Source organism: Pipra filicauda, unplaced genomic scaffold, assembly GCF_003945595.2.
Source record: "Pipra filicauda isolate LSUMZ 115617 unplaced genomic scaffold, ASM394559v2 scaffold35_size7292922_pilon, whole genome shotgun sequence".
In the NCBI taxonomy this organism is placed as follows: Eukaryota; Metazoa; Chordata; class Aves; order Passeriformes; family Pipridae; genus Pipra; species Pipra filicauda.
In genome coordinates this window covers 2334900-2348644 of record NW_024104487.1, presented here as the reverse complement: position 1 = coordinate 2348644, position 13745 = coordinate 2334900, and the positions used below count along the sequence as shown (strand labels likewise).

The 13745-nt window shown below is 35.8% G+C and overlaps 1 protein-coding gene across 3 annotated transcripts in view; it reads right to left on the bottom strand.

Moving 5' to 3' along the window:
- Positions 1 to 13745, bottom strand: part of PUM3 (pumilio RNA binding family member 3) — a 36099-nt gene that overhangs the window by 17656 nt on the left and 4698 nt on the right. For all 3 annotated transcript variants that reach the window (XR_005564758.1, XM_027752240.2, XM_027709690.2), the window contains 12 exons: positions 13187 to 13262; positions 12337 to 12430; positions 12049 to 12115; positions 11324 to 11498; positions 9658 to 9761; positions 9060 to 9138; positions 7299 to 7397; positions 6157 to 6210; positions 4536 to 4616; positions 2514 to 2656; positions 1509 to 1731; positions 339 to 426 (listed from right to left, as the gene is read on the bottom strand). Coding sequence is in view for 2 of the 3 variants with exons in the window: in XM_027752240.2 (XP_027608041.1) it covers positions 339 to 426; positions 1509 to 1731; positions 2514 to 2656; positions 4536 to 4616; positions 6157 to 6210; positions 7299 to 7397; positions 9060 to 9138; positions 9658 to 9761; positions 11324 to 11498; positions 12049 to 12115; positions 12337 to 12430; positions 13187 to 13262 (1283 nt within the window). In the remaining variant the exon portion in view is untranslated. The remainder of the gene's footprint in view (positions 1 to 338; positions 427 to 1508; positions 1732 to 2513; positions 2657 to 4535; positions 4617 to 6156; positions 6211 to 7298; positions 7398 to 9059; positions 9139 to 9657; positions 9762 to 11323; positions 11499 to 12048; positions 12116 to 12336; positions 12431 to 13186; positions 13263 to 13745) is intronic.

Sequence of the window (13745 nt, the reverse complement as noted above, 5' to 3'; positions counted from 1 at the left end):
AGACTTTACTGTTTCTATTATTATACCTTAAACTGCTATGCAATTTAGTAAAGCTATCAATGCATTTTAAGAACAGGGATGAACTCTGTCCCAAATACACAGTAAACTCCTGCAAAAAACCCCAGCCACTACTTGCTTTGCAGAAAAAGCAAACATATCCTTGGCATTCTGTTTGTATAGCAGCTCACAGCAGCAAAAAGATAGAAGGACTAATGTTAAATTTTGCAGGTATTAGTATACTCAAAGTAATAAATGCAACAATCTTATTTTAGGTGTGTGTCAGATAAGCAATTAGTCTGAAGTCAATTTGATCAAATAAAGCTGAATTTCCAACATACCTTCTTTTCCACTTTCTCTCACTTTTTCATCTTGTTCTATTAACCATTTCAAAACTAGATGTCCTGCTGGATGTTCTGCAATATGAAGCTTTAAGGGGAATAGACAAACCAAAACCAAACCAAATTATTTAGTGATGATGTTTCAAAATGCAGTTCCATGTCTGGCCATAAATACTTCTGCTTGATTTATTCACTCTGCCTTCAGACGCTACATCACACTGATTCATTTAGTTATCACCTACACAAATATAAAGAGGTTTGATGCAAGTTTCTGAATACTTATTCAAACTGACCAGTTTAATTTTTACCATCTTCCCTGCATCATTTAACTTTCAGTAACATAAACCATATCAACCAACATTTCACCCACTCCTTCAAAGACTTCATTATTACAGAGTAGAATCTCTTGGTCTACCTGCTTCTGAAAGAACTTCCAGACCTTTTGCATTTTCACAGACTTGAAAATTCACTATGCTATGGTTCACAGAAAGTCACAGAAAACATGATTAGTTCATGTAAAATTCTGTAAAATGTGTATCTTAAAGAAGGGGAAAGACAGTGCAAATCCAGCACAACTATGGAAATCTGGAGGACATCTATCTTAAATATAGTGTACATTGCATTTTTTTGTTTTCTAGTCTACGGACACATATCTGACTGAGCTTAACTCAACGAAACAGGGGAGGTGCACAACTTTGAAGAGAAGGTAGTACTGTAAAGACAAACAGCTATTATCTAAGACCTTTCCTTACATGAAGATATGCATATCTGAAAGCTAAGAGACCCTGTCATTCTCAGTGTAAATAGTCAAATGAAATATAAAACTTTGCTAAGTGCTTGATTGCACATTAAAAGAGAAACTGTGTAACATGCTTGTCAGCTACCTTCCCACAAAATGTTTAAAGCAGTTCTAAAGATTCAAGATCATGAAGCAACTCGCTCTACAACATATATGAAGTACTGGCTCAAGCCACCATGACTCCAGCCAGATGTAGTAACAAAAATAATAATAAAACATGTAATCCAAATGTCAGAAAACAGGATCACGTCTAATGTGCGAGTGCTACTAGGGCAGTATGCTGAGGTCTTACATAAAGGAAAAAGAGAGGACTTTATTCTAGTGATACAGAAGATCTGCAAGACCTCAGCACCTTGTCCTCTGTACAATACCTGTCCATCACGGCCACCCGGAATCAGCTCTTCTGCTGCTAAATTAGCAATTGCATCTAGTGCAGGCTGGATGTCACCAAGTGCTGTTCTTAAGATGGCAGCAACCAAGACAAAGGTAGCTTTGTCTATCACTACTTCTTGGGTATGTTCTTGCAAATATTCAAGCAAAGGAGAGGAAATGGCTTCCAGGAGTTCACGGCGACGGAGTTCAGTGTTCTTCTTACTGAGAAAAAGGACAGCACACTATGTAGAAGACTTGCTCTGTATGCACATTAAGCAACAAGAAATTCATAACATACATGCTATTTGAGACAGATATAAATTACTGTAAGACTAAAATATAGGCATTAATGTTCCCTTTGTTTCACACACAATTAAACACGTATTGCTCACACAGTTTAAGAACACATGGAATGAGAAAGTGTTTAAAGCTGACTGCCTTTAAACCTCATAGAGTTTTTTGTTAATCATAATTTACCCTGTTTATTTTCATTTTGTTATCTCAACTACCAAGATGTATCTCTTACACAGCTCACTAGTCATCTAAAATTGCTCCTTCTTCAAAGTTGATAAGCACCAATGTCAATACCAGAGACTGGAATCAAACTAGTAATTTTAACTTTTATTGCTAGATTTTGAGATATACTTTTATCCAACTCGAAGCACAAGTGATGCATATTACGAATTTTCTTCTACACCAAATCTGATATATGAATTTACACACAGAACGTATCACAATATTTGCCCTTTACAAAGGGGGTAAACTACTGATCACCAATACCTTGCTGGTTACTAACCGTAGTATGTGAAATATAAACAAAAACAAAAAAGGAAAAAAAGAAAAATATAAGGACAGAATAATGTATCTAATAATACTTATTAGTATAATTTTTATATATTTACTTTACTTAGATTTATTATGAAGAAAATTGAAATTAAATCATGACAGAAAGCTGTGTGAACTCTTCTGGACTCTAAGGAAAACAACCTTCATATCTGAGTTACCTATAGGCATTTCCATCTCCCTGTTGCAGAAGCGTGATGATTTCTGGAACAAAATGTGCAGGATCTCTAGGACTTAGCAAGTACAACAAGACCTTCTTTCCATATTTGTTGTTTATTATATTGGGCAAAGAAGCATTTATTTCCTGTAAGAGTAAACAAACAACAATGAAACACTAATGAAATAACAGTTCTTGGTCACTTTCAGTATCAAAATTGTGAGAAAGTATACCAGGAAAAACTCTAAATGACACAGACGTGTCTCTTTGCTGTGGTGTCTCTCTTCCTAGCTACCCATTTCTGGAGTCCTCATGAAAGAGAGGGATTTCACGTTAAAATCTGCCGGAATCCTTACACACGTCAAGCTCACAGTGTACAGTTCCAATCACATGTGAAGCTTCAAAGCACCACACATATTCTCTGGTCCTGGATTAAGAGTCTGTGGAGCTGAGAGATGATGAGAAGACCTTCCTGAAAGGATTTAAAGAGCTTAAAACCTTCCCTTACCTGCAAATTCCCAGCTGTGTTGTCAATCCACAAAAATGATGAGTTTTGTAATACCACCAAAAAAGCCCCCCAAAACAGCAAAACAACCCACAAAACAACAACAGAAAAACCCTTTACTTTTTCTCCGCCTCAAATCTTATTAGTTTTGTTACCTTCTTACAGCTAAATTTTATTATGGACAGCATGATAAACAGTATAAGGTATTTTAGAAAAAACTGCTCTTTGAGACAATTTTAAGGCTTGGCTTCTTCCAAAGAGTATGCTTCAATGCTTGATTTTAAGATGTCCCCACCTTACCATCTGTTACTAGTTTTCATTCACTATCAGAAGAGCTGGTTTTCATCTTTTTTTTTTTTTTTTTTTTTTTTTTTTAAATTTTCCCTGCCATCCTTTCCCTATGTCTGACCTCATATAAACCCTGATGGGCCAATTCTGTATGTGTGAAGGCTACTTCTCCTTGTTATCCCTTACTCTTCTGTCAAGATCGATGTGGTAGGATGACCAAATGGTAAACATTCTATTATCTTCAATGATGGATTAATTACTGATCTCAGATGATTCAGTAATTAAATGACATCTTGGAAGCTCAGCTAAAGACAAAGAGAGTATCTGAACTAATAAACTCTCCAGAAAGCAGAGTGCTTGTAACGTCATACAGGAACACCTCAATGATCTCATACCAAGACAGCTCTGGTAAGTCAGGACTTATTTGCTTGGACCTTTTCCAGAAGTTGTTACATTGCAGATTGGGATCTGAAAACAAAACCCAGCTGCAATTACAGCTAAAATACTTGAGAAACAAAAGCCATCTCCACATTAAGATGCTTTCATCTCTCCAGACCCATTAAAAAGGCACAGCCAAATCTCCATGTTAGGGTACAAAATCCCAACTCCCCGCTATACAAAATTGCTTAAGGGAAGAACTGCTCATATTTTTCAAAGCAAGCCTCATCAGAATCCCCTTCTTCTCATATTCCTCCTCCAATGCAGAACATTTGCCTCATCTTTATTTCCCTGCCACTGTCTCTAAAGTTGTCAGTCCCTGAAGCCACAGCACGAGTACTGCTGTAAGCTGCTTAGAACTATGATTAGAGGATGCAAATATTTTTGCATTTTGTAAATTGTATGAGGTAACATCCTTATTCTGAAGTCTTTCACCAATTTAATCTCTTGAAACTTGCAGAGTTCAAACTTCTATGACAAAAGACATGAACTTTAAAGAGACTCCAGTCACCCACTAGCCAGAATGAACATGTATAAAAAGGGCAAATTTCAGCAAGCAGTGAATCTAGCCTAAAAACTAATTCAAATAAATAACTAAAAAACTTAGGAAAATGCTAAGGTGTGCTATGAAAATAAAAAACTAACCATGATACACAAATATAATGAAACAGAAAAGATGGAAAGTATTTAAATAGTTTAAAAAAGCAGGTGGATTCCTACTCTTATCCTCCTATACACTGGCAAACACACTGACACTATTTAATATACTATTTGAGGAAAAATTCAATTACTTACTGATATAATTAACTGCTTCACAAGTTTCGTGTCATCAATGCAATCAAATGCTGCCAGCAAGACCAGATGAGAAAATTCACCCTGCAAAGATGAGACATCAGACATGCAGTCAAGTTTTATGAATATACTGACTTAGAATTGGTACTTCTAAGAGTTTGTCTAAACCATAACACAACATGAACCACAAACAAATTCTGACTACTTTCATCTAAGGAGAGAAGCCCAACATTTAGGTACTCTCTAAAAGCAAGCTTTGTTAACAGAAATATGTTGTTCAAACAAAAGTAGCTCTGCCATTTTTAAGTGGATACACTGTTTTATCACATCCAAGCTATTAATCTAATCCTACTGTATAATCATCATTTGAAATCACAGGATTTTCCTGCAGGAACATTACATGCAGACTTTATAGTGGATTTGCTTAAAACTGAACTGTCACACACTGTATTTTTGGAGATCATGTGTCTGCAATGACATATAGCCTCCACTGCATTGTTGGAGTGCAAGTCCAAGCATACTCTGAAGGGCACAACCCAATTCACTTGTATGTCAGTGAGACTGTACCTCAAAGTGAAGCCACATCTTCAGTGCTCCAGTGTTTTGTTAGCTATTATTCACCCACTCTCTTACACTTTTATATAATATATCATTTATAAAATGTAACAACTCATTTATTGTGGTATTAAGAAATTATGGAGAGAAACATTACCTAGACCAGTGGACCCCAAAGTGGGTTGCACAAGACAATCCATTGTAGTGCCATTAATAAATAAATAAAAAAACCCTCTGGTAATCTTTATGTCATTCTTTTAAATTTTCTATTTCTGTGTACGTTTTATAATGTATACTAGTACAGTAGTACAGGTACATAATTTATACATAAATATACACATATTGGGGATGCACACTCATGATGTGATCAAAAAACTTTGGAGGTCACTGACTGAGACCACATCAACTACTAGCAAACAAAAAAACACAGCAACCACGAAGGGAAAAGTATAAAAAGCTCTTCTTCACAGTTCCAGTTTTGCCCAACTCTATGAAAATCTGGTTGCATCTGTTACTCTCCTGGTGCTGCAGTCTCCAAGCATACATGTTACTCAGAAAAAAATAAAACACATGGACTTCTTCCATTGTATGTCACTCTATCATTAATTCATTTTGAAGCTTCCTGAGTTGAAAAAAATATTGAGCATCTTATAAGAAATATGCATGTTCAAATAGCCTTTCCAATGATGTCTCCAACACATCTTGATTTTTTTTTCTCTTCTTTATACATGTTTGTTTTATTCCCAACCAAGGAGAATTAACCAACAAGCCATAAAAAGATACAATATAAAGTTGGGTTCCATAAAAGAAAAAGCTGAAAGAAAACTTAGGACTAATAATGAACTCAAATACTTTAAAGAAGCATAGTACTACATGTAGTGCCCACAATGGTATGTCTCTAAATATTCCATAAAGTTCAATTATTTCATATTATCTAATACATCATCACTGTTTTAAGACTAGTTTGAGACCTCACAATTGTTTCCAGTACCAAAGAACATTCAAACCAGCCTTTATAAAAGTACTTCTGTTTCAGAGACTATGAAATAAATGGTTAATGAACACTCACCGTTGCTATTTTTTCAATATATGTCTTCATAGTTTTCACAATGACTTTTCTGTCCTATTCAAAAGGAAACAGGAAACTCAAATGAGCCTTGAATACCAGTGATTCTGAGTAACTAAACTGTTATTTATACCTTTCAAAAGGATAACCTTTAATTTGCTTACTAAAGCAAAGGCTATTATTTCCCAAAGACTCACATTTGTACTAATAGTCTTCACCTAGAATCAGTGGGAAAAGTTAAACCTGAATTCCGACTCAATCCAAGAGAGGTGCTGTGGTATGTTTGCAAGTCCAGCCCACCAACAGAAGATGCCAAAAAAACTTGGAAAAAAACCCAACCAACAAACAAACAAAACAAAAAACCCCAAACCACCAGACATGTTCACACATATTTTGTTTCTTACTTAAAGAAGAATAAATTTCATCTCTTCATTTGGAAAGAAATCCATTCAACAGGACCTCTAGCTTGTTGCAAAACCCTACTACTAGCAAGAAATTCTTGTCAGAAAGTTCCCTCAGTGCTTGTTCTTTTGGCTTTTGCAATCACTGCTCAGTCTTTCTTAGATTCATTACCACCCCTAGATCCTAGGAACTTCATAATTTTTTCTGTACTCTTTAACAAGCACTTAATACTGCTTTTTTATTTTTTAATACAGAAAAACATAGGAGGCATTGCAGTATTTCCAAGAGGTGATGCCATACATTACACCTAAAGTATTTCAGGATACTATATCAGCAGATAAAACTAAAACACTGTTTCTATAACATTTTATAAGTCTTAGCATTCCAAAGCCAAACATGTTTTCACATTACAACTTTTTTTACTGTCCTCTTTCTCCTGTCAATTTCACTTGTATTAAGAAACCTGTGAGATAAATGAAAGGATAATAATCTTAAAATGGAAAAGCTTAATGTGACACCTTCAAAATCTCTGCTAAAAATAAAAGGAGATGCTTCCACTATAGAAGTTCTAATGAAAATATTTGATCCGCAAGGAAAAAATTACTGCTTGTGTTTGTCAATAGATAAAGAGGTGTCAGTTTTTAACCTTGCTCTCAAATTCTTAACTGCATGAAAATGTGCACTAGCAGCAGGACCTGTGTGGACAATCACAGAGAACTAAGTAGAGGGAAAACAAACATTACCTTGGGAGTGCCATGCCATAAACAGTGCATTGCTACTCGGGCTCCATCATGAGTGTGTGCCAGGTAGATGACAGCCTCTCTGATAGCTTCTATCATTTCCTGGGCAAGAAATGGTGATAAAGCAAAAAGGTGAAATAAAAGGCATGAGAAATCTCAAGGCAGGTGGGTGAGAGCCTGAAAGAATCTTTTTGTCTGCCCACAACACTACAGAAACACTCTGGCTCTACACAGACACTCTCATTGCCTTCACCTATGAAAAACTACCTCAAAAAGAGTCCAAGAGACTGTAAATGTATACAAGCTTTCTTTTTTTAAAACTATACTGTTTATCATAATCATCTCATCAAATCACAACCGTATTGAAGCTTGTCAGCTATCCAATTACAAAAGGTCAAGTCACGGTGCTCAGAACTGAAACAGAAATTAGAGACGAAGACAACTATTAATTTAGGGAGAAATCTTTGAAGATGGTGTAATTTATTTACATATACAGGGCAATAGCCAGAAAGTAAGAAGAACGAAGAAGTCATTTAAGCACCAGGCTATGTTATAAATCAGGTATGACACGATTCAGCCAAAAGTTAGTCTTCATATCAAAGGAATGAGGTCCTGAAGCTGTCTGACAAATAATACCATCAGCCAAAGGAAAAAACCAAACCAAATCAAACAATTCCCTCCTGGCTTACTAGATACTGCCTCTATTACTATCCAATGACTTCTTCAACATGAAGCTCCCACCTATCCCTATTTCTATCCCTAGCTTCTTCTTGCTCTCCAGCCAAAGGCTCCAAGCATTTGACCAATTACTTATAAACTGCTCAATCACAACACGATTGGTGTCACCAGCTGTATGTACAGGCAGGAACAGATCTGCAGAAGGGGTTTCCAAACCCCAAAGAGGATGTCCATATACTAGCACATCTGCACAGAAGGCCAAGTAAGAAGAAGGAGATATGCCTTATTGCCAATTCACATAAGCCTGTGAATCCAGAAGCATTCTGAGAATGCACAAGAATGTTTAATTAGGCAAGATCCAGATTCAGAATAGGTTATGAATAGGCCACTCCACTACCCTTCACTTTGGGTTTATTAAAAGTAACAAAGCAGAATTCAAGAGACCAGATAGGCAGAAGAAGGTAAGAGACAAAGTTTAGAAGGCTCTGCCTGGCTTGAGGTGAGATGGTTCTGGAGAACCAGGACAAGGCTGGTGAAATCTTGACAGATACCAGCTTAAACAGTGGCACTTCACACAAATGGATTTAGGCCTTGTATTTGCAAGAATGCCTGAGGTAATATTAAAACTGGAATGCAATACAGATATAGCAGATAAGGATTTGGGTGCTGACAGAAGGGCCCAATCTCACTGTATTTTGATCAAGAGATTGTTGGGCAATTACTGTAAGTGGTCAAGAAACTACACACTGGAAAGCTAAACTACTGGAAGCTATGGTCCTGGCTTTAATTATTCCCCAGCTGCTGAGAAGGACCACTCAGCATGAAGAAAGGAAACATCAAGTCATTTCACTAGATCTTCTTCTTTAAATTCAAGTATCACAAGCACTGACGTAGAAGTTCACTGTGACTGTAAATCTCCATACAACACTACTCCCCAGTCATCCATCTAGAACCATCAGATGTGTAAAACTCTATAAATGAAAGATGTGTATTTTTGTCTAGTTGACTTACAATACTTTCACAAAAAGATAAAAACATTTCACTGAAAAGGCAAAAGAAGACCAAAACCAAAATAATCATACTTACAGATCTTTGTTTTGGAAGAGCGTGAACGAAAAAGTCCAAAAATACTTTATGTACCAGTGAGTGCTTTATCACCGCCTCTCTGTATTTGGATAGATGAATATAAACAACAAGTTCCCCACAAATAATCATTTTAACATATGCTAGCAATACCTCATTTGTATTTAAAAAAGTTAGGCAGGATGGTGTGCAAAAACACACAGAGTCAGTTTGGATTAGACATTTACCACTGAGAATATGTGGAAGATTCTACTGAAATTTAAAAGTTATAAAACCTATTATCTCATAAGACCACTGGAGAAGCTTATCTAACAATGCATTATGGAAACACATCAGAGTGTGGGATTTCTACCAATGGTTTGACTGGGCAGGGGACACTTTAGTTTATAGAAGTGGAGTTCAGTATTAAGGTAAGTTATCCATCATTGACACCTGGGACAAAAGCATAGTTACTTACTACACAACATAGCAACATTACAGCTTAAAAGAATCTGTATCACTGTCAAATGAGCTTATAAGAATATTGATGTCACTGTTTGTATGTAAGAAACAAACTGGTTCACGCTATATTGCCACAACTTAAATCAATTTTTGTCCTTACTTTTGTGCCATTGGTGTTAGAATCTGCTTCATTTCATCCAAGATGGCCTCTCTCTTTTCAGGCTGAGCTTCTAACACTTTATCCAGTGTTGGGACAACTGGTGTCTGAAATGAATGCACAACCAGAGGTTTAGCTGCTCCCAGTAAGTATCAGAGTTTATGAAAAATTATAATGTTTAGTCCCTTTTTAATAAAAAATCATGAACAATATCAAAACAAAAATTATTTTCTGCAAAATTAACGATTTTTACAATTTTAAAAATAAAAAGCTACCTTTTCTGAGTATGTCAGAAGCTGTAAACTTAAGTTTCCACAAATCAAATATTCATCATTAGCAAACAAAAACTACTTCCATGGTCTGAGCTGCTTTTTGCCAATCATGTCAGCTCTTCATGAGACTGTCAGACACAAGGTAAAATACACAAAACTGGTATTATGTTAAGGTGCTCCTCAGCTAAACAGAAATCCTGCATGACATGTACACATACATCAGAGGGCAACACAAGTCAGTGTGAACTGAGAAGCTGACAGATTTGCTGTTCAGATCAGGAACAGCAGAGAGGAGGAATATATACCATACACCTTCCATACAGAAATACTTCCTGGTATCTCAACTAAAGAATTATACTGGTAACTCTTGTAAAATAATCTGTTGTTGGAAGAACAGTCTAACTAGATAGAAAATTAAAATATTTTTTTAACTATCTCTGCTGGAGGGGTCTTTTTAAAGTCTACATTGTCATTTTTAATAAACCTACATTGTGCTGAGTTTCAGGTTTGCACCAAAATGTATGGCTACTTGAAGCACCCATGCCAAGAATGCTGGAATGACAAAAGGTATCACTGCACTTGTTTTTATGGGTTGTTTTACTTCCCAGAACAAATTACTGCCCACGATCACAGCACACACACCTTTCTATTACAATGTTGCAAAATGCTTAATTAAAACTTATAATAACCTCTTATTAAGAAAAAAAAACAGGAATACTGTTCAGAAATCAGTTGTTAATTTCTTATACAGTTTTAACAGAAATCTTGGGTAAAAGTATGCTGTGTTGTACAACAGGGTGCAGAAGTCACTCCCCCGTAATTGTGTAAAACAGTTTCGTACTTTGCAGCAAAATCCCTGACTCTAATGAAAACCAACTTTTCAAGTCAGCAAGAAAAAAAAAAAAAACAGAATTCAAAAGAAAGGAGGTTGTACTTTTTGAAAAGTTAAAAATTAAGCTTAAATGGCATACTGTATATGGATACAGGCCCATTCTGCCATTCTGCCATAAGGCAGTTCTGACACAAGAGTCATCTACAGCGCTAATGGGGAATTAAGCCTAAATCTTATCTCAGTAAGGATGACTGCAGACTAGACATGATGATACTATGACAACTGCAACTACATGATAATAGACTGTCATGGATGAGCAGAGCAAGCTCACACATGAACATAAAATATTTTATATAGTTTAAACTGAAAAAACCACAACAATTTCATCTAGACTAGAAACGTGCAAGTAATAATTACACTTAAACACGCTAAACTGCTCTACCTTTGGACAGCTGACAGAAAGAAATTTCATCAAAATAAATAGGAGGTAAGATAGGTAACATATTACTAACAGAACCCCCTTAGGTGCTAAACCATCTTAAACTACAAAGTATTGAAACACGACCTTGTAAACCTGGAAAGTGTTCCCGTATAGTTCTTCTGTCAGCATATTCCTCTGCTCCAGAATGGCTTTGTCATTATATGCATATTCCACCACAGCAGACGCCTCGGCATGACGGAGCATTTTTTTCACATGGCCTTTAAAACTTTTGATTATTTCTGCAACTTGTGTTTTTGTCCTGTTTCACAGAGAAAGATAAATAGCAAGAGTTAAAACTTTTAGAGGTAAGCTTACCTATCAATAGTTTTATTTTTGAAAACACATTTAGGTAATAAGTTTTAGCACAAAACCCATGAAATATATAATCTGGATTAGCCTTGTGGCACTTAGGAAACATGGCAAGAAAGCTGAGAATATGGAGAAAGGATAAGGCATTTTGAGGCAAAGAAAAGAAACCAATGGATAAATTCTACAGAATAGAGGATGCCATTCCAAATTACTATGCAGAGAAAATTTTTAAAAGTCAGGGTCATTTTAAGGCAAAGATCAACTTTGAGCATACATCTGACCTTTTTTTGGCACGTTATCCCTGATGGGTACAGCTTTAGCTTTATGTTTTGCAAAAGGAAAAACACTTAGCAATACCACTCCCCCGTCTCATCCCTATTATAAAGATGTTTTCAGAGACTTATTTTTTATTCATGAAAAATGCACTATAAATTAAGAGTAGCATTCACACTAGAAATGAAACATCCTAACACAGATGAGCAAATTCACCTCATACTCACCCATACATAAGAAACTTCTTCACAATATTTCTGGAATATTTTGACTTGCTCAACTCTACTAGGCTATCTAGAAGAAGGGAGAAGCATTTAGTTGGTTTATTTTTCACTACATTAACTTCACAAAACAAGATGTCATTACTTACATAAGGATGAAGAGCTCACTAGAAATGACGCATTAGTTCAGAAAAAAATTTAAAAATATTAAAGAGAAAACAATATGGCTTGTTCAAATGCTTCCTAACAGCAATACTGAAACATAAAGGTAAAATGTAAATGGGAAGAAAGTACCTTTCAATTCTTCAAATGTCTCTTGTCTTTGCTTCTCATTGCCATACTGAATAAAGCACTGGATCACTCGAGTTGAATCATGTGCAAATGCCAGCTGAAGGACACAGACACTTCATTACCCTGGGCCAGCCATTCAATAGCCATTAGGCACCGTATTTGTTTTAATGTACATGCTCTCTGGTACAGTTTCATGCCATGTGTAGCATGTAATGCCAATTAAAAAAAGCAGTTATATGTTTATAACAAATTAAGATTTCAGGTCTTTTACCCCTTTACAAGTACTCTATCAATTAAAGACATGCATTAAGGTTTTCCACAATGAAATAAAACCATTAAATGGTATCTCATTTTTTTTTCATGTCCTTTGTCTTTTCAGAGTGACGTCCACTTCAGCATGGAATATCGAGAACCACTTTAAGATCCAACATGTATTTCACCACAAATTTATGCATTTCAAGAACAAAGCAGAGACTGTTTAGTATAGTTAAGCGTCAAGACACTATCTCCTCTAGAAAGTTGCAAAGCAATAATTGTAATTAATCAAAACTCTGAGTTCCTGAACCTCAGTTAATCAAATTTCACTACACTAAAGCTGCTTGGCAAAACAGACAGCCTTTTAAATAGCCAGCTGACAGACAGAGTATCCCAGGACTACTGTCCTGAAACAGAGGTGCCAAATGTAGTCTTTCAGCCCTGTTTTTGTTCTTTTTACTCACAGTCTAAAAGAATTCCCTGTAGCTTTTGGAAGAACAGGTACTACATTACTATACTATTAGAAGTTCTTTTATAGTACACAATTCTGTAAAGCAGCTTTGGTGAACTCATGCACTATGCCATTAGTTTTTCCTACATTTTTAATTTTCCCATGAAGAAGCTTCTGTAGTTCATTCATTAGCTTTTCTCTCTTCTCCTTATGGCATTTCTTCCTATAAGCAAAAAAACCCAGCAAAACAATTTTAATTGAGGAAGCAGCTTTTTTTTGTATGATTCAATTATATCTATAAATTAAGAAGCAAGACAGTACAAAATAAAACTAGGTTAGCTTCTACTAATCTGAATTTATATTGTCATTCATTAAGCCTGTAAAAAGATGTGATTAAGCTGCTTCAGTTCCTGGAAACCAAACCAGATATCCACACTTTAACATTATTCTTCTTTCGAGTAACAACATTATTTGAAACATAAACTGAAATTTGCAGTCAGAGTTGTTTACACTCCCAAAGATCCGTAACCATCTTACAGCAAAGCAAGGATACTTAGAGCAAGCAAAATTAACTTGGCTTGCTGATATGAGGCCACAGGTCTAGAATTACATCCCCAGAGTAGATGAACCTTCACAAAAAACTCATGCAGTAATCCCACTGCAGGATCAGGGTGAATCAGTACACGCTCTGTGCATCAGGATTCAA